This window comes from Leptinotarsa decemlineata, unplaced genomic scaffold (genome assembly GCF_025532065.1).
Source record: "Leptinotarsa decemlineata unplaced genomic scaffold, Ldec_3_MD MMD2_P_RNA_scaffold_11, whole genome shotgun sequence".
Taxonomy (NCBI): Eukaryota; Metazoa; Arthropoda; class Insecta; order Coleoptera; family Chrysomelidae; genus Leptinotarsa; species Leptinotarsa decemlineata.
This window is the reverse complement of record NW_027412525.1, coordinates 3,985,922-4,008,321: the sequence shown is the minus strand read 5'-3', so window position 1 is coordinate 4,008,321 and position 22,400 is coordinate 3,985,922. Positions and strand designations below refer to the sequence as shown.

Below are 22,400 nucleotides of genomic sequence, written 5' to 3'. Positions count from 1 at the left end.
TGAGAGTTTTCAACTCTGACAACATATTTGATTATCAATTTTCTAACATTTGCAATATGCAGAAAGACATTTAAGCAAAGGAACAACAATAGTCCTTACCCAGCATTTTACTAACATACGGTTCGATATCCACATCCTGTAGATGTTGATAAGTGTGAGCATGGTATAACCTTAAAGTTGAATCTAATCTAATCGACACCCACACTCCTTCTCCCAACCATGCAATCTGCCTCACCTAGAAAAATCAATTCAAATAATACTTGACGAGTAACAAATCAAAATCACTTACAGGGCTCTCTCTCCTCGGATGAGCTTCTAACGTATAAGCGATCTTCAAATCATTTGGTAGAAGAACGTGTATTTTATTTCGATATCCACACCAGACCTTATCACCTACCACAGCCAACTGACGAATTGATTGATGGGGTAAACCAATCTGTACCAAGTGATACTGGGATAAATCCCATTCACCTTCTTGGTTCCTCCCGAAAATTGCAATCTGCCCACAGGCTAATGCTACCACTACCCTGCCATTTATATGTCTGAAAATAATTCGATTATTATAATATATATATATATATATATATATATATATATATATATATATATATATATAGAGTTTGAGGAGTGCCTAGAAGATGACAGTACGACCAGCTGTCGCAGATAATTAATAGAAGATATAAAGCTTCAAATTCTTTTTGTAAAATTTAATATTAAATTATTATAAAGCTTTTTCAGGGCTATCTAAAATACAATTTGGTTTAATTTTAACAGAAAAATGTTAATAATATATAAGAACGCTGTACTGTATAACATAATTGTAGAAAGTTTGTAAACAATTTTTTGTCAAAAGATTGAATTTAAATTGACTTAATAGTTGTCAGAATTGATATAACTTTGTAACAATTTTGAAAAACAAATAGTTGATATTCATGGAAATATATAGTTATGTTTCAATTATAACAAAATGTCAGAGAAAATTTGTGTTTGACTTAACAAATTGAAAAAAGAACTACATGATGGAAAATTCCCAATGATGTCACTTACTTTTATTTATGTCTAAATGTAATAAATAAGTATATATTGTACTAAGATGATTGATATCTATTCGTTTGTTCATAGTATTGGGCTCTTTCATAATTTCTACCATTTCAAGAAAAAGTATTTTTTTGTAATTGTTTTCTATTTGTAAAATCATACTTTGTTCGTAATTTGGAAAATGATTTTTTGTAATACAATGCACAAGATTTTTTATTGAGTCTTATGTCACTTTTATGGGAAACAATTCGATCTCTAAATGATCTAGAAGTTCCAATGTACTGTAAATCACAATCATTGCAAGGATGTTATATATTTTTGGGAAAGAAAGTTTTTGGCTTTCTACTACTCTATCTTGATACAAAAAAAGGATGAGGGAATACATTTCCAATTTTGGAGACCAGGAAAATCTAGTATCTCTCATCACGCCTTGGAGAATGGTCATAGAATAGAGGGAAACTTTCTGAAATTGTTGAAATAATTATTGTGCGTCGGAAAGCGAAAGTGTAACCAGTTACAAATAAATAGAGATTTTTAGAGTTAGGAACTATTCTCCTGAAGACACCAACTTGGCGTTGAGTAGTGTTATAGTTCTGGTGTCTAGGAAAAGGGTTTGTTATGGATTTATTTTACACCAGAGGTTCCAGTTTTTTATGTATATAGAAAAAAAAAACTTATATTGTCCAAACAGGCACTAGACCTAATTACAGGACACGGTATACAATTTTGGGATGAAAGTGTTGAATATAGGAAATATATACATATCATAATAGTAATAATACATTCATGGAATAGCCAAAAAAAAAGGAAAAAATAATAAATTTCGTAAGTGTTTGATGATTTGCAAACATAATAAACAGTTTTGGGATAAAAGTGTTGAATATAAAAAATATACATATACATTGAACAAAACAAATTTTAAATGAGTAATTATTGCTTTACAAACAAAATGGTTTTTATCTCTTTTTTGAATATATCCAATGTTGTTGAATGAATGTCTACTTTCTAACACAGATGATTAAATTTATAGCAAATTGCAAATAAGGAAGATTTGAAAAACATATTGGTTCTCGGTGTTGGTAGGTAAAAACATTGTTCAGTTCTACCACTGATTCTTGGCACATGAAACTCTAGTTGAGACAGTAGTTATAGTGAGTTGACAAGATTGTTCACCAGTTTTTTTTTAATAAAAATATAACAACAGCATACAGTTCAACATAGACACTATAAATATAAAATATGTTGTTATTCTCCATAATCAGCAAAAATGCTGGTCTCGGGATTCACAAACATTTATATATATATATATATTAAACACAAAAGCTAGTAAACCACTACAAAGCTCATAGTAGTAATGTATCAGACATGTGCCTCGAGGCTCAGATGTTCTTTAAAACTATTGATGAATGAACTATAGCCCGGCAACTCACGTATATGGACAGGTAATTCATTGAAGACTTTTATAGCCTGTGTAAAAGGATTGTATAATCCTTTGGTCGTTCTTACCATGCTCGGGTGTAAGTCATTTCTACCCCTTGTATTATACTCATAAAACTGGTTATTGACTAGTAGATCGTTGTTGCTTTTGATTCTTTAGTTTTTTATTATATATAAGTTCTTGCATTGCTAAAGTTGAAATAAATTATTTTGTAGCTTTTGGATTTTTTTTAAATAGTATATATATGCATTGTAAACCAAGTATTACTGAAACTCAAGTAACTGGAACACCTATATAGAGCTCCTAACATTGGTACAATTTTATCATTAACATGTTCTGTATCCTGACCAGTTTAACTTATCATCTATCATGAGTCCCAAATACTGGGTTTTTGCAACATTCATTAAGGGTAAGTTATTTATTCTTAATTTTTTTTGTTTAAGTAGCATGTAAACGGTTTTTGCAGAGTTCACCTCAAGTTTATTATGTGTAAGCCAGTTTGAGTATTTAGAGAGAACTTCATTAACTGTGTTCTCCAGTAAATGTAAATGATATCCACTGTACAAAAGGACTGTGTCATCGGCGAACGTGAAATACCTTCCCTTAAGCCCGGCCTGCCTCAGTGACAGTACCATCAGTGTATACAACAGGGGTCCCAAAACGGATCTCTGGTACGCCACAATTATTTTTTATATGCTCACTCATACTCTCACTAATAGCGACAAACTTGGATCTTTCCTTTAAAAATATCTCAATGAGAGAATAAGTTTTGCCCCTTATACAAATGCAACATAGTTTGTTCAGAAGAACAGTATGGTCAACAACGTCAAATGCCTTTCTTAAATCAATGAACACTGCAATAACTATTTTTTTTATCCAATTCCGATGTAATATTCTGAAAGAAAACTATTGTGGCGCTCAGAATGCTGCTACCTTTGATAAAACCATACTGATACTCATCAAACCCCACATAACAGTCAACAAAGTCCAATATTCTTGTATTTATTAGAGTTTCAATAATTTTAGAGAATGAGCACACAATTGTTATAGGTCTATAATTTTCTAAGTTTTTGTTATCATCACCCTTAAATATTGGTATTACTTTTCCAGTCTTCGGTATCTCAGGAAATACCCCCGCTTTGAAAATATCGTTTATCAAATTAACGAGTATGGAAATGACATTTTTTCAATTAATATTATGTCTTTAACAGATATGTTGTCGTGCCCTGCTGCAGAGTTTTTATCGAGTGCCACTATGACTTCAGATATCTTTTTAGCATTGGTTTCCTTTGGGAATAATGAGTTGCCACATGATAGTTCCCCAAAATCTACATTTTCTATATTAATATCTATATCGGAAATAATTGATTGTCCTATGCTAGTAAAATACCTGTTTGCCACCTCTTGAGGGTCAGTGATAGTTCTATCATCTGTAACTAATTTAATTGACTCGTTTTTTTCCTTCTTTATATTTATTATCAAGTTTATTACTCTCCATTGTTTTTTGCATTGTTACCTGCTTTTTGCCATTCCGATTTAAATTAAATTGATTTTTGTTTCCTTATCTCATTGGTAACTTTATTTTTGAAAACTTTAAAGACCATCCACAATTTATTTATGTTTTCAGAATTTGGATTTGTTCCACTTATTTTTTTATATATTATCTCGTTCTTTTATTAAGTTCAATAGACCATAGGTCATCCAATCATTCCCCTTGCGATGTTTTAATTTTATCTTATAACTAGAACCTTCTTTACATGCATTTATTACTTTTGTTAGGGTATCCATTGTGTCAATGGATTTAGAATGTTGTGACGTGTCCCTAAATTTTAGTTTGAATAAATCTTACTTAACTATACTAAAGTTTGTTAGTATCTTTAGTTTATAGTATACAGGCTCAATATCTACATTGATATTTGATGGCTTATGATCAGACAGAGCATAGTTGTATATTGAGACATCACACTTTTGTATATGAATACGCAAGAATAATAAGTTTTTCTGACTTCAAGTGAAAAGCTGTAACAATATATTATCATCTATTCCCTGTCTGGGATAGACATCATCTAGTTTGTAGATGACATATTTCATAAACTGTCGTTGGACAGATTCAAGCGATTGAATATGTGTAGTATATATAGGTGACCAGATAAGACAGCCATATTCTAAATGAGATCTAATAAATGGGTCGAAGGGAGTGATAAAACTTTCCATGTTCTTGAAATCTTCACAATTTCTAAATATGAGGCCTAACATTCTCTTCGCAGCAGTTACACTTTCCTCTATGTGAAGTGCCAATGAGAGTTTAGTATCAAACAATACTCCCAAATCTTTGCAGCTCTCTTTTTTTACCAGTAAATAATCATTTATTGAATAATTGTGGTCAACAGTGGTATGTTTGTTACAAAAGGTGGTATATTTACATTTATTTAAATTGACTGGCAGATTGTTAGAACAGAAGAGAGCTAATTTATTCAAATCACTCTATAGCATTTCGTTGTCATTAGGTGACTCTATGACACAAAAAACCTTTAGATAATCAGCAAATAATAGAATTTCGCAATCTATATCTAATCCTATGTCGTTGATGGCCAGGGAAAATAGAAGGGGAGCTAGGTTGCTTCCCTATGGAGCACTGTATTCATCAGATTTGTGTCCTCTGTATTCAACAAATTGGGAGCAATTCGTGAGATAGGAATAAAAGGATTTCAGAAGATTTGAATCAAAACCAATCTCATTCAGTTTTGAAATGAGTATAGTGTGATCCAACTTGACAAAGGCCTTTGAGAAGTATGTATATATTGTGTCTACCAGCTGATTTTCTAAAGCACAACTTATTGTTTGTGTGAACGTTATTAGATTAGCTCTAGTACATTTTTTGCAATAAAGCCATCAGGAATTATTATATTTTGTACTTTGGGAGATATTCTATTATAGATACGTATCTCAAAGCCCTTCGCAGAGTCACACAGTTGAATCCTTTAAAGTACAGTTGACTCGCGATAGTCCGACACTTTACAGTCCGACACGCTCGGTAGTCCGACGCTGCGCCGTATGGGTCATCGGTCTAGTCTACTCGGTCTTACCTGTAAAACCCATTCATGTTGTGTTATGATTTTAATATTAAGTACTTTTTTTTGTAAAAACTAAAGCCTGGCTTCATTACATATTTTGAATATTTTCTAGTCAAATATTACATAAAAATTCGTTAACTAGATTTCCAAACTTATACACTGCAAATTCAATTAAATAGAGCCAATCTTTGGTAATCCGACATTTTTGGTAATCCGACACCCCCGCGGTACCGTAGTGTCAGACTAACGCGAGTACACTGTAGTTTCATAAGTTTCCTTATTTTGTCCACCTTGTAAACATTTCGGATACACATCAACAAACTATGAATTAGTAGTACTGGGTGTTTTACTAAATACTAACCCTTTTCACTGTATGTATTTGCCAATCTATACAAATGTTTTCAGAATGGCTTTAGAGTAAGAACTTCTAATATTCAATAGACAATTTGAAATAATTACCACTTCTCTCAGAAACGATAATTTGTTTTCAGAGATACTGAGAGTATTCACATAAAGATATCAAATTGTTGATCTAGGAAACACTAAAAGTGAAAAAAGTAAAATATCAAGAGGAGTGCCACAAGGGTCAATATTGGGGCCACTTCTGTTTCTAATATATATCAACGACCTACCTCACGTGATGAACTCGTCAGGCATAGAAACTGTATTGTATGCAGATGATGCAACCTTGGGCAAAAAAAAAAATATAAAATAGATGATCCTCATATGATCCATACTGACATATTAGAGAAAGCTCGATCATGGTTCACACCAAATGACTTGATTCTCAATGAACAAAAAACAGAAACTCTAACTTTTGAAACAATTTGCTTAAATCGAGATAATAAAAAGTCTACCAAATTTTTGGGAGTACAAATAGATTCCAACCTGAAATGGATAGACCACATAAATAACATGTGTAGTAAACTTAGTAAGACGGTTTTTGCTATCAGAAGAATCAAAAAAATAGTAAATCAAAATGCGGCACTTGCAACATATCATGAAAAGTGTCGACCAATATTTAAAACTTAAAATAATGACTCTATATTCGGTTATTGTCTATGAAAATCTGCTTCTTGTTCAACAAGACTTGTTGAATTAAGTTGCTCACAAGGATATACACCAACACAATACAAGAAATAAATCAAACCTTGTTCCTACAGCTAATATGTTGAAAAGAACAGATAATATAGGAATTGAGCTATACAATGCCTTATCTGCCGAATTTCGTAACTTGCCATTTAGAAGATTCAAAACCTTAGTGAAGAAAATATTAACCAAACATCCTTTATATGAAATTGATCAATTTTTCGAAGTTATCCAAGAAGAAAGAGACACTTTTGTGATCACCTTACGAACTTTTACTCAACTTTGAATATATATAATACGTTAGCTATGTGTTTATAATTTGTAAAAGCTCATGGCTTTACATTTTAATCAAGTCTTATAAGATTGGAATTTTATCTTCTTAACTTGTATTTTTTTTTGTAAATCTAATTTATCTACAAGCATTTTTTAAAAACTATATTGACATATCTTACCCTCTCAAACCTATTTTAGAAATTGTATTGACGTGTCTAAAAACTGTGTGTTTCTTGAGACTAATAAATATTATTATTATTATTATTAACATTTTAAGAAATTACATTTACTTACACTATTGCTATAACTGCATCTTTCATTTTGACAGTATGCAAACATTGAGCCCAGTTTGCTACTGATGAATGAACATAAATATTTCCATGTTCGTCGCCCATCCACATGCACGCCAGCACACTTGACATGATCTCTTGAGTTTGCGTTCCTTTGCTTTGGTCTTCCTGTGTATTATCATTTTCGGCAGTTTCGGGACTTTTTGGTTCGTTATCAAGTTTTTCAGATTCCGTGGTTGTATCACAAGTCGTATGAGTTTCGTCTAACTTATCTTTATTATTATTATCACATGTCCGTTCTTGTTTGGCATATTTGTCTTTTTTATTGACCACAGTTTCATCTTTTTCTACGAAGGTAACTCTGCCCAACTGCAAAGAAAAATTACTGGTATAGAAGAAGAGATATTTTTATTGAAATGAGTAACCATCAGGGCTATATATTTTGTTAAAAGTGGAGAAAGTTAAAATTACAATTCTCAGAGTGCAAAGCTGATTTCCGTATTTGTTGAGATTTTTGTTCCTGACATTTTGTCTACTACTGCAGTAGATATTATGAAAGGAATGAGGTAATGGACAAACAGCCCGGGTTGTCTTCACAGCTGATACTGCATTCAAAGGTTTCACTCTCTGGTAATATTCCATTCATGACGGACGTGGCTTCGTTTCTATTGGTTGAATTAAATAACTCTAATGAAAACACTCTACACGTCGAATTAAATGACCTCTTTTGAGTATAATTTATTGCAGGTATCCAAATTTTATTATCAATTCCCTCTTCGTTTTGATTGAAATTGTTTGTGTTTTTGAATTTCTACCACCTCACGTTATAGCCTCACGATAATGTTTGAGTTCAAACATGATAACGTGTTGCTTTCTCAAAGTGCATGTTCCGCCACTGCTGATTTGTTGGTACGTCATCTGCGGCATACCAAAAATCACAGACATTTCTCATTATGGTTCCAATGCAAACCAATCTACAGCTACAAGGGATCCGGTATACTCCTGGAATTTCTAAAGGCGTTCTGAGAACCTTAGCTGTCTTCTGAATCTCTTTGATGGTATAAATACTCTTCTCTGAATTTGTCATAACTATCAACTACTTATTTACGATCTGAGTCATAATGAAAAGTATTCATATTTTACTGCAACTATGATAACATTTTTTTTACAAATTTTATAACTGTTTTTGAATTAAAGTATGCTTTTATACATGTATATATTACAACTTTGTAACTTACGGTTTTACCATTTATATCAAATAAATAAATAAATATAATGTTAACTAAATATAAGAGTAGTTGTACATTAAATATGTATTAAATAATAAATTTAAAAATCAGATCAAATTATTTTTCTACCATTTAAAAATGAAGAAAACAACTTTCAAGTCACATTTTCCCAACCAAGCTCCCATCATCACCCGTTCTGGTGAAAAAATGTTTGTCAAGATTAATTTTAGCTCAAGGTTCTAGTGTCACCTATGAATAAATATAAAAACTAATATTTGACAAATAAACTCACAACTGATGCCTCCTCTTGTTCCTCCAAAGATCTGACACTCTGCTTAGAGACAGGTGTCGAACCATCACTGATAGTCTGATTTGAATTGTTATCATTTGGCAGATCTGAATTTTCTTCATTCAAATTCCATTCATTCAGATTTGTATTATTTAAGTTGGATTTATCCAAACTAGAAATTTCATCTTTTTCAGTTCCACTAGCACTCTCTTTATTTACAATGATCTCACTACTGCCTTCGATTTTGGTAAACGTCTGATAATAATCACTCGGACTAGCACCAGGTACACTGGCAATACACAAAATGTGATTCGAACAAACCCCAAAACTATTCAACAACTCGGCCGGATTGTTGGCGTCAATAACAGTCACTATACTTGCTGACATGGTAGTCGTACAGATCCAGACGAGGGATGACAAGCGTGTTTCTAATAAAGCACCTTCCTTTCCATTGTTCAGTTCTTGATCTAAGGTTTCGATTTCATTTTGGGGGTGTTTCGGTGAAGGAAGTTTGGGTTGTTCTGAATAAAATACACTGCCGCCAACCTGAAAATGAAAAGCCTTCATATAAACTACTAGTACTATGTTGCTGTATCGCTGCTGTTCCAATGTTTTGACAGAATCAGAATCAACGAACTTAAACGTGCGCAGCGTTATAGAAGTGCTTTCAAAAAATTGTTCTACAGCGCCATCTAGTGGCGAGTTACAGAAAAATTGATAGCCTAAAAACCTTCTCTATGAAAAATTACTTATACATGCTGTCAAGTTTCATCACGATCGGTTGAGCAATTTTGAAGTTTGTCACTTACCAACCAACCAACCAACAAACATACATTTTTATATATCAGAGTAGTACTATGTTGCTGTATCGCTGCTGTTCCAATGTTTTGACAGAATCAGAATCAACGAACTTAGGCGTGCGCAGCGATATAGAGCAGTGCTTTCAAAAAATTGTTCTACAGCGCCATCTAGTGGCGAGTTACAGAAAAATTGATAGCTTAAAAACCTTCTCTATGAAAAATTACTTGTACATGTCATGTTTCATCACGATCGGTTGAGCGATGTAGTTTATCACTTACCAACCAACCAACATCCATTTTTATATATTAGATTAGATATTATATATTAGATATGTTAGTGTGGAATTGGCCGCGGTGGTAGTGCGCCCGACTCACTATTGGAAGACCGTGGGTTGGATTCCCGCCTCGACTAGATTTTTTTCTCGGGAGAATTTATCTGGTTGAAGCTGGAATGATTCTGCAACCATGTTAGGAATCGCACGTTAAAAGGTAAGACCTCGTTAGTCCTTAGCTCGCACAAGTTACTCAACTTCTGGGACTTGTCGTTCGTATGGGGGCGACATCTGATTAACGGAAAAACAAATTTTTAAACAGATTTTTTTTAGATTATTGTCACACATTTACTATTAACTGTGATTCATTCCATCACATCGTCAAATGTACCTGTCTGTGATTAGTTCCTGATTTACTGAATCCCTGGTATGCATTTTCTTTTTGCATATTCAAAGTTTTGCCAGATATATATTTATTCAACAAATATGACTAATAATGAAATTATGTATACAGTACATTTCTTTAATGCTCCCCCTTTTATTTTTTGAACGGGTCAACTCAAAAAATGTTGTACAAAAGAAAAAGAAATCTATATCTCGCAGATATTCCTCAGAAGTGAAGCAGTTTGCTTTGATCAACTACTTTTCAAGTTCTAGGAATTATAGACAACTTAACAAGTTATTGACTCTTCTAACAAAACGATGTTTGCAAAGGATGACTCAAAAAATATCATGTAGGCCGGGCTTGGAAAATTCAGCAATATTCAAGGCACTTGAAATTAAAATTAAAACAATGCTCGAACAGAACAAGTTCTGAACACTTGAACTCTGTATGAACTTGGAGAACAAGCTCTCCAAGTTCATACATGTTATGTGTGTCACTCTTTCAACACGAAGTGCAGGACTTTGGATGTAAATCGTCTGTTAAGCTATTTTGAAGCTTATACTACGGAAAAAAACATGTTTGGAAATTTGCGCTGACCACCAGATGAATTCATTAATTTTATATATCAGTTGGAATGTTTATTTAACAATCGATTTACAGAAATTTCTTCTGGGGGAGCAGTTTCAAATATATTATTCAACCTAATGAAGGATGTAGATTTTCTTCATCCTTGTGAAACTTTTCCAAAAATATACATAATTAAGCTATTCATACGAATGAAAATTTTTTATAGTATCAAATATATTAATAGAGATATCAATAATACCAAAGGTAAAACTGTAAAAAGGAAACTTAAGATTCTGTCACATTTTTAAATCAAGAGGTTTTGGTAAAATATCTTGTTTCATTATTTTTTAATTTGGAACCTTACTTAACTAGAACCCTCAGATTGTATTGATGTTGTTAATGAAAGTTTAAGTTAAGATTACATAAAATAACAAAAGTCACTTCTATTCATTTCATCCTAAGTGGACTTATTTATTTCAGAGGATATAAAATGATTATAGAATATAAGCATTATTCTATTATCATAACTTTATTTTAATTTTCTATCTAATGAATTGGATTTACAAAATAAAGTAATTTAATGTATTTCTTAAAAGTCAATTCTTCATAAATAATAATAAATTGGCACATAGTTGAATATTCTCTATTGTTACTGCTAAAGTTGTTCAATTAGCAATATAAAAATTGAGTAAGATGCCCTTCACACTATAATTTTATATTTCACAGTGAGCCCACTTACTATACCAGAACGTAAGAGTGTGTATTTTTATTAGTGTATATTGCTGAGAAGTCATTTTTCTCAGTGAACCAGGTTGTCTATCACTCAAAATCTTCGGTTCAGAGTTGGGACACCGAACATCAAAGGATCCGACGTTAATGTCGCTTCTCTGTGGTAGGTATTCTTGGTCAATATCTTCAACTACTACAAAATGGCGGAACTTTTAATAATTGCCTGAATACATTGACATTTAACTACATAATATGACGTAATAAGCTTGAGATCAGTTCAGAAGATGCTCGAAATGGTTGCCTTGAACTTCTTGACATATGAACAGCCTATCCGATATTTCACGCCGAACATTTTCGAACACAGTAACGTCAAATATCTCTAAAAATATTTATTATTCTCTGCCGTATATCCAATATTGAAGCAAGTTCAGTTTCGTACACCTTTTGCTTCAAATAGCCCCATAAAAAAAGTCCAAAGGTGTCAAATCTGCCGAGCGGGCTGGCCATTCTGTAGGACCTCGACGTCCAATCCAACGACCGGGAAAAGTAGTATCCAAATAGTTTCATACTTGTCTCGAATAATGTGGTAGTGCTCCATCTTGTTGGAATACAATATCCATATCGAATTCATTTAAATTTGCTTCGACGATTTCAGTGGTGAGAGGGTCAACAGTAGTTTCCAGCATATTCAAATACAGTTCACCTGATAAATTTTGATCAATAAATAGAGGTCCTCTAATATGGTTTCCCAATATTTCTGCCCAAACGTTAATTTTTTCTGGATATTGGATATGTTTCCCGGAAAACATGAGGGTTGGTGTCACTCCAATAACGTATTTCTTTCAGTTTATATTTGAAATTAGTTGCTTTCTTTCATTGTACAGAAGTTTTTTGTGAAAAATGGAGAAGTAGAAAGTCAAATCAATATCAGTTTATAACACTGATAAGAAATGGCAGAATAACTCAGTTTTGCCAAGCTGATGGGAAATACAACCCATTTAGTATGCCGCATTGTTAAAAGTGCACACACTTACAGTTTTTCTCAAATATATTCCACGTGAAGACAGCAATCAGTTATTACACTTCTCTTTATGTATTGGAATGAAATACTCAATTATAAAGAAAAAAATTTTTGCCTATAAAAAAATATAATAATAATATGTAGTAATAAATGGTCTTTATTTTATGTGGCGGAGTTTAGCAAAGCGCCATTTTTCCACTCAACCACGTTAAAAAAAAAAGAAACATTACAAAAAGTAAATGGCAATTTCAGGACAATATGTCCTCGCCTGAAAAAATCAAAAGAAAATAATTACCATTAATCCTCCATCTTTGGTGTAACCACCCATTAAGTTAACCCCTGCTGCACACCAAATTTTCATTTCTGGTGTAGTTTCAGCTAACGGTCTACAGTACACCGGAACAGGAACAGGAACGCCTCCGCTACTCTGCTTACCAGAGGATCCGGTACTAACCTTTCCTGGCAAACTCCAACCATAAGCTTGCAATCTTCCATCTTCTTTCCTTACATGAGCTCTTACTTGGCGATATTGCTCCCTCCTCTCTAAAGCTTTCCGCGTTGCAAGCTTTTCGAAACCTACAAATCGAAACAGTTTTATCACTTTCAACAAGTTTTTCTGAGTGTTACTTACTATTTGTAACTACTGTCAATCTGTTCTGTGTATACCATAGGCAAAGGACTTTTCACTATTGGTCCTATCTCAGAAACAATAATATTGGCTTCACAAAGAACATGCACAAAATAAAACAAAATATGGAATTAGTAGAATATATTAAACTCAACAGCCACAAATTGAACTTAATTATACTAATTATTGGTAACTATTAACAAATATCAGCATCAAGACTAGATTTCGTTTCATTTTGAGCCTTCAAAGAAATATTAATATGTAACAATCCACAAACATAATGAATACAATGGAATTAAAACTAGCATTTTGTCACTGAGATATTCAAGTCTAGAAACTATTAGAGGAAAACAACACTGCAACTTAAATAATTCTTAACTGTATTTTGAGATTTTCATATGGCTTTCACTTAATTATTGAATAACAATAACAATAGTTAACTAAACTAAATTATTCCGAAGAAACAAAATCTTTGGCAAGAATATGAAATTTAACGGCAATCAAATAAGAGAACATGGCAAAAATCATACTTCTTTCTTTGGGAAGAAGAATATTCTCATTTTTCAGAAACAAAAGTTTCAGGGATGTTTGAAATCAAAACACCCTAAATTGTATCAAGTACAATTATTCCGTGAAATTACAAAAATTCCTGAAGATAGATTTCAGTCATAAATTAAAAAAGGTTTTGTGAACAACCTGTACTTTTTTTACTGTCACTTGTATATTTGAATTAATGTTTAATACAAATCAAACTTAGTCAACTTCTAAAATACTTCCCCCCTCAAAGATCCATTTGAATTGAAAAGGGAATTAGTGATCAGTGTTTGGGAAAAAGTGTTTTGACTTACTACTTCTTCATCTTTATACAAAAAAGTGTGAAGAAAGTATTTAAGTTCAATATAAACTCTAGAGAAAGATGTATAAATCATGCACATAAGTTTTTTTCAGCTACAACCTGAAAAAATTTCCTATTTGAAACAATTACTTTCAAACATATAAACATTGAATGGCACGAAAATATTAATCAAATAAAACACAATCTTTTTATAGTGTGTTTTTTGTGTGAATATTTTTGAGGAAAATCAATTATGAATAAAAATTATAATGTTGAATTCGAACATTAATCTAATATTTCAAACATGGGTCATAACTTTGTGATTTCGGTTTCAAAATCTTGTAGAGTGAAAAATAATCTGAAGATTGAATAAAACTCTGGAAGTCTTATTTCTGAAATATGTTCATATCTGTAAATGATTTGTCAATTGAATGATGTATTTCTAGAAGTCAGTATAAAATGGTAGTTATCATGTAAAAAATTGGAATGGATGGAATATGATGTTTAGGCTCTACATACAACAGAAACAATATGAAATTTGGCTTCTGCAAATGAATTCAAATAAATGACTTATTGACTTTCAAACTTAATAGTTGGAGACTGAAGTATTAATCCAAAACTCGAGAGGAAGTCGCATTGTGTGGTTCAATTCTTGATGATTTTCATACAAAACTACTTTTTCCAATTAGTTTTTGATTGGATTTTCATCAATATTATATCTACTATGAATTTTGTGGTTTATGAATTAATTATTGGTCTAATATATAAGATGTAAGTGTAATTGTTGAAGGTATGGATTCTTGCCCAGGTACAAGTTCCTTAATAAAACTATTTTACAGAAATCAACAGTATAAATAATACTATTATGAACGAACCAGGTTGTGATTGTGATAAAACAAGAAAAACTCAGAAATATTTCATTTCATAATAGCGTTCAAATGACAAAACTAAAACGTCCTCAAGGCTGCTTTGCCTACACAGAAACAGTAAATATTAACAAGATTCATCGGTATGCTCTTATCACAACAAACTTTATCACAGATATAAATTGACAGCAGGTACAAACAACTAAAATCAATCACAATTCCGTACCAATTTCAGGTTCAATAAAATCATGCCCCATTCTCGGTAACGCCTTGAATCCAGGTCCAATTTGACTCGTTGCTGTTTGGTATCTCAAATGAGGTACAACTAACGGTCGCTGGACTCTATCGTTACTACTAAAAAGGTTACTAAAAAACCTCCATATGCTCTTATTACTGTGTTTCTCGAAAGGGGCATCAGTTTTCGAAGCTCTCAACATTTCTGTCCAACGAACCGCTTCTTGAAGCTCCATAAAACGCTCCTAAAATATATTAATTATTTCCCAACATAAAATTTCAACACCGAAGGTGTTCTTACCTTATACTGATTTCGTTCCATAAGGACTCTAGCCATTTCAACTCTGGTGAATCTCTTCCTCTGAGCCATCGGAACATCAGATTCTTCATCAGCATCTTGCTTAGCCTCGTTTGCTTCCTTGGCCTTTTTCAATTCTTCTTCAAGTTCGGTTATTCTGTCTCTCAACTTGGTCCTCGACAGATTGAGGGATAATATCTCTTCCCTCAACATATCAATTTCTCCAGTTAATTCGTCAACTTTTACAATCAAGTCATCTTTCACTACGTTTAAAGCGTTTCTGAAACAACATAATTTGAGAAAAATTGAATATACATGGTTGAAAATATATACTTCGTTGCCATGAGCTCGTTGTTTTCCATTATGAGATTTTCAACTTCTTTGCCCATTCCTGAAAGATAAAATCGTTTCAAAAGGTAGGTATTGGTTGCTCTGTAAGATAGTTCAAGCGAAATTTATACTACATGACCTCAAAAATGTTCTCAATTTGTGATGACAGCTTGAAAATAATAATAATAATAATAAACGCCTTTTTATTGCTATTAGAGAATAGTACATAATTGGTTCATACATAGACTGTTGGCGAAGTCTAGCTCAAAGCTATTCCACCTAACCAACAGAGGGACAGAGCCCAAAAGGAAAAAAAATATAAATATATACCAACAAAACTGACTGACAGACTGTGAACCAATAGAAAACTATGAAATAAAAGAAAAAACTACATTATAAATTGTAAATGAAACATACAAATGGGTTATCCCTGCAAGAAGTTTCAAGTAGTATTATAATACAGTATTCCCCAAAGTCAATTTTTCTTTTTATTCAAATCATTATTTCTGAAATCGTAATAACAAAAAAACTACAGAATGCCATAAATTATCTTGAAACTGTTAATCAAAGGAACGCAAAGTATATAAGTTATATTAGGTGTCCCAAAAGTATGGAAAAAGCGAAATAACCTTTAAAGAATGCATCTCAGTAAAAAAGTTCAAAGATTTTTCTCAGGCTACTCCTTATGACCTTGGTCATACTTTTTGTCACAGATTATGATAATGATAATATTCTTTATTGTGCAAGAAATAAATTATGACTGAAATGGGGAATGTTCCTCCTGACGAAAATCAAGTAGTTTTCATAAAAGAGCTCTAAAACAACGCATTTTAAACTTATCATTTCAACCTTTTTCTTTAGAAAATTATTTAAATACTTAAAAAAGAGGAATGAAATAATGCATTCAGCATTTAAAGGGATTCGTTTCTATTTCACCATTTGGCAACATCGGTTATAGCTAATAAAGGACAATGAATCTGTTACCTGTATGAGACAAAAAAGATGACATATTTCAGAGGCGTGCTGTTCTGTTTACTTATGTTCCGAGTTCCGAGACATTCTGTGACATTGTGCACCTAACCTATCTTCCTCTATATACATAAATAACAAAACAACTGTTGTTTATGTGGCTTGTGGAGGAGGTATTGAACTATAATTTATATTTTGCCTTAATTGTTGATTTATAAAGATAATTTTCCTTTTTTAAAGTAGAATATCTAGGTACGTATAAATTATTTCAACTTGATATAGTCGCTGTTGACAATATGTGAATTAGAAACAAATCACTTCAAAAATTAAAACCCAACATTTGAAACATCAATTTGAATACTTTTCGAAGTGAATTTGAAAAACTCATGAATTAAACTCAACTTTATTTTGTTCAAACTTGCATTTGCTGTAATAACCCAAATTGAGGAACATTCCCCATTCAATAAGGTAATATATCTTAGAGCCATTGTAAATGAATGAGTTTTTAATCAAAGTTGTAGAAAGAAGAAGTTCAATATCACTGTTTTGGCGAGTATTGTAATATGTTTGATGGGAGAGCCATAACTCTCTAAATATTTCTTTAAAATCAATACCGATTCTATAGTGATATTTTATGGGATTTAAATACCTCGAGTGAGTTTCAAATATAGAGTGATACACCATTTTAGGTGTAGAATACCCTAAATCTATCGATATCATCTTAACTCCATAACAAAAGAGAGCTTTTTTCAAATTTTGTTAAATCTTCATCGAATTTGAGTTTATTGTCAATATGGATTCCTGAAAATTATGCAGAGGTTTTTTTATGTGGAACCCCACTTAAACTTAAATTTTCATTAGTTCTTACTATTTGACTATGATTCAATAGGTATGACTATATCTATTGATAAGAAAGTTCTCTGAATCCATAATATTCAGGTTTTTGCAGTAGTATTCCATGATCAGCACAATCAAATGCCTTAGTTAGATCACAGAAAACTGTTGCCATTACTCCAACTTTGATTCCGGTATAAATTTCATGTGAAAGATCAAATATGGCATCGCTAGCGGTTTTTTTATTTTGAAAACCAAATTGTCAGCTGTTAATGATTTTCATTTTCTGTAAAAAAAATATTATTTTTAGTTTTACTTTTTTTTGTACTATTTTTGCTATACTTGTGAGGCACTGTTTGGAACATTTGGTGTAATAATGAATATTACTGGAGTTTTATCCCAACACCAAATCATTATTTTAATGCCACGACACGTGTTTCGATCACCAAGTGATCATCTTCATACCATGTTACCCTTATTTACACTATAGATACCTCTGCTAGGTACCTGCGTCAATTTCACAATAGTCTTAAGAAGTCTTAGAAGGATAAATCTCAATTATCATATTTACCTGACTATTACATAAGGACACATTGTAAAATTAATTAAGATAATGATCTTGTCCTTGGAATCCATTACAATGCAGGTCTAGTTACTGAAGAGGTTACCCTTGCCATAATACCAGGGACAAAATCAGATATTATAACAGTATTTGAAATGTCCTACATTAACTTCTTGGCATTCTTTGAAAGTTATTTCGGTGTTTCTATACTTTTGCGACACCCAGTATGTTTACATAATGTTAGGCAATTATACCATAACAGATTTTGTAGAAATATAACAAATTCATGGACTGCTATTGTAATAACATAATTATATGCTCAGAATTTTTCAAATGAACTGGCCGATTTGCTTTCACAAATAATTTGTAAATTGCTCTAAATATTACTGTTTCACCTTCGTGTTCCACATATTAACATATTTATCTATCAAATATGACAAAATTTACTATCAATAAAAATTTTGTAGATACTACAATCATGACTTTTTATTCTAGTGTGTTTTTTATATTTTTTATTTGTTTTTTACTCTCTCGTTCATTAATCTTTTGTTTCATTTTCATTTTAGTTTTACCTTCTATTTCTGCAAGTGAAAATATTTTTGAAGTCATGACTCAACATTCATTCCTTAATATTTTTGAAAGCATAGAAAACTACTTACCATAAAAGTTATCGTTGACTATCCAAAGCAAGGTTAAATGAAACAAAAAATGGTTAGTGAGTAGAATAAATTATTTGGCATCTACGCTCCTGGCAAAAGTTAATAGAGTTTTGCTAATATAAATTCAAAGAATTCGAGTTAGAAGATAACAGCGAAACAAGCATAAGTATATCATAATTAAACGGTCCATTTTCAAAAGGCTTGCAGTAATAAATAACTTGAAATGAATAATTCAAATAGCTTACTTTTTAGACAGCCATAAATGAAAAAAAAATTGGCTTATCTTTGTTAGGTATTTCCTAAGTATGACGCTTGTAATACAAATTTTCCAGAAAAGTTGTTTCATATCATGCAATCAGTAATTATTACTGCACTACTCTCAAAAATTTACTATAATATAAGCAATGAACAATCCACAATAACTAGATAAGGGACATAAGATACTCTGTTGCATTGAATATTTGAAATAATAATATCCAGAGAAATATAATAATAAGAAAATAAAGATATTCTTGGCTTTTATTTTTGAAGAAAAAAAAAGGTATTCTATCACATTCATTACATTTTAGAGTATGTATTTATGCCTGTATAATAATGACCAAGATACGAACATTATTAGGCTATATAAGATAGTAAAAATATGTATCTTGTAGTAGATAATTTACGTTAATTCGAATTATTGTTTATACAAAATATCAGTTTTTATTCAAAAATAAATAAGGATCATTTCTCAATCAATATTTGTGTCATCGAATTTCCGTTTCAAAGTCACCCTCAAAAACAACCAGTAATGAAGAGAAACAAATGAAATCAGTGGGGTAAAACTAGGAAATTTTAGGTTTGCACAGTTTCTTATTGGGGGCAATATGTACACTACTGTGGCTGTCATTCAGGAATGACGTGTTAGGAATGACGTGTTAGGAATCACACGTTAAAAGGTAAGACCTCGTTAATCCTTAGCTCGCACAAGTTTCTCAACTTCTGAGAGTTGTCGTTCGTATGGGGGCGACAGCTCATTAACGGAAAAACAGATTTTAAACAGAAACAGAATATGTTTTTGTAAAAGGACCCTTCAGATTTTTGATTCAAAATGTGTAGCCTCACATCGAATTATGGGTATTTATACCATTCACCAATTTATATCCGATATTTGGAAATAACTCAAAAAAGAATTCGGTCTAGGTGAAGAAATTATTAACATTCTTTCGAATGTAAAAACATAAAGTAGTTTATACAGTATATTTTCTTTCACAAGGTTCATGCTGATAATTCACCTACAAGAAGATAATTTCTGCCACTGGTACTGTACAGAAAAATGGAATGCTAAAATGTCCACAAACTAACATCAAGTCAAATGGAGAGAACGCACATATGACCACATGAATAATATAACTGTGGAAAAAGGGAACTTGTTAACAATGAAGTTGAAAAAATAACGGAGTTTATATACAGAAGAAAATAGTCGAGCCAATTTATCATAATTATGTTAAAACCCTACTTCAATGAATTTTTCGAAAAACTATAGGCTTATATGCACATCTTCATATTAAGTTTGATAATCCTGTTCATATAATAGAAAAAAACTTTTGAAAAATCAAATGCACTTCAAGAAGCTCCACAACTGACATTTTCATTAATTTTATTATGCTTATATTCCCAACGTTGTATTGAGGCATAGTGTAGAAATTACAATCCAAGCTATTTTTTTACCACTTTCATGCAAAATCATCTATAATAATTTAAGGCATGCTAACTTATCAAAAACTTACCTGAAGAAGCATATTCTCCTGGATGGACCCAACCTCCTACAAGGAAAAAAAAAGTTTTCATCGAATTTAAATTATCAAAATGAAATAATTACCGGTGATTTCACTGGCATCCTCATCTCCATCAATGTCCTGAAAAAGTTCATGGTAGTTATTAAAAATTGGTATGTCAAACTGAGCATAGCTTCTTACGTGATAACTAAGTTCTTGGTACAGAGTATTGGCGCTTCTTTGTTCTTTTTTTGTATTTATTCTACTATTATTATTTTGTGGAGGAGATTGCGGACTTATGGGGGAAGTGACAACACTCTTATTTTCCAAGTTCAGTGAATCTGTAGTCTGCCCCCTTTCCACCTTCTGAACACCATCCCTCATATTATCCAATTCACTATGCAAGCTGTGAAATTATCAGAAGATTTTAATTTGTCACCTTATTATTGTCATCAATTACCTGGGCGAAGAATGGGCGCTACTCAATGGCGAGGACGGCACACTCTCCACATTATCAGTATTCGCTAGTGATTCAAACCCAAATGAAATTGGTCCAGAACTTCTTCCCATACTGATTCTGTTAGAGTTCAATCTGCCAGAGTCAACCCTCTCGTTGGCTAACTGTTGACCAGAGTGTAATAATTTTGTTCTTTCCATGTACTCAACGTGTGTTTTGAATAATTCTGTGTATCTTTCGTGAAGTTTTGCATATTCTTTTTTGAGTTCCGTTTCTCTTTCCTCCAACCGTATGGCATGTTCCACGGAGTTTTTGTGTTTGATTTCCAACATTCTGACAATGCTCTCAAGAGCTTCAAGGCGGCTTGACAATTCTTTCCGCTCTCCTGAAAATCAACGGTATTAGTAACAATAAATAACCATCACCAGTGAGTTCAACTAAAATATAATACAAATTCACAATAGTGTATGTACCTGATGAAATTTAAATTTATATATTGATGCTAGTACTATGTTGCTGTATCGCTGCTGTTCCAATGTTTTGACAGAATCAGAATCAACGAACTTAGGCGTTCGCAGCGTTATAGAACAGGGCTTTCAAAAAATTGTTCTACAGCACCATCTAGTGGCGAGTTACAGAAAAATTGATAGCCTAAAAACCTTCTCTATGAAAAATTACTTATGCATGTCAAGTTTCATCACGATCGGTTGAGCGATGTAGAAGTTTATCACTTACCAACCAACCAACCAACCAACAAACATCCATTTTTATATATTAGATTATTAAAATTTTACAAAATCTAATATAATTTGTCTTTTCTGTACAGCAAAATGATCTTTTACTATGCCCACTTTACTCTTAATTTTACTATGACCACCTATTTTGATTTTAGAGATATTTGCAATTTTGTATTCAAAGATCGCAACTTTACCTCCCTCTACATATTTTAATTATGCATATACATTTTCAGGAATTGAGACCATTTCGTCAAAAGGTCTGATTTGATAGAAACACCAGGAATAAAGACAATTCCAATATAGTAAAAACAAAAACTTAATCTAATAATAATAATGATAATGATAAATTGGTTAAGGCTTTCGCAGCCCAGATTTTCAGTGTTACTATCTTCATTCGGGTTTGAAGGCCGTCATAGTTTAGAACTGCATCCTAACGTTTTGCCAGCACGAGTGGCTGACTTCTTCATCATGAAGATGAATAAACCTCCAAGTGGCGTGTTTTTTCTGACCTGTTTTCTATCGTTTTAACTATATGTACAGCTCATTACTTGAGTTTTTTCCCAATACCAAACCGTTATTTTAACACCTCGACACGTGTTTCGATTACCAAGTGATCATCTTCAAGAGGCAGGTCAAACAGCAATTAAATTGCTGCATTCTTCAACTTTCCATTGTTTTTCAAAATTAAATCTCATTCTTGTTTGAAATAAACAACAATATATAACAAATCAATAAAAATA

The 22,400-nt window shown here is 32.1% G+C and overlaps 1 protein-coding gene across 2 annotated transcripts in view; it reads right to left on the bottom strand.

The window, feature by feature from the left end:
• Positions 1 to 22,400, bottom strand: part of syd (JNK-interacting protein syd) — a 63,797-nt gene that overhangs the window by 20,972 nt on the left and 20,425 nt on the right. The window contains exons 3-15 of one of the 2 annotated variants that reach the window (XM_074170036.1): positions 20,927 to 21,308; positions 20,668 to 20,872; positions 20,571 to 20,607; positions 20,479 to 20,514; positions 18,710 to 18,727; positions 15,689 to 15,746; positions 15,359 to 15,635; positions 15,050 to 15,302; positions 12,790 to 13,070; positions 8,724 to 9,266; positions 7,207 to 7,571; positions 290 to 542; positions 100 to 235 (exon numbers count right to left, since the gene is read on the bottom strand). In XM_074170036.1, coding sequence (XP_074026137.1) covers positions 100 to 235; positions 290 to 542; positions 7,207 to 7,571; positions 8,724 to 9,266; positions 12,790 to 13,070; positions 15,050 to 15,302; positions 15,359 to 15,635; positions 15,689 to 15,746; positions 18,710 to 18,727; positions 20,479 to 20,514; positions 20,571 to 20,607; positions 20,668 to 20,872; positions 20,927 to 21,308 — 2,844 coding nt within the window. The remainder of the gene's footprint in view (positions 1 to 99; positions 236 to 289; positions 543 to 7,206; positions 7,572 to 8,723; positions 9,267 to 12,789; positions 13,071 to 15,049; positions 15,303 to 15,358; positions 15,636 to 15,688; positions 15,747 to 18,709; positions 18,728 to 20,478; positions 20,515 to 20,570; positions 20,608 to 20,667; positions 20,873 to 20,926; positions 21,309 to 22,400) is intronic. The other variant, XM_074170043.1, reaches the window with a different exon arrangement.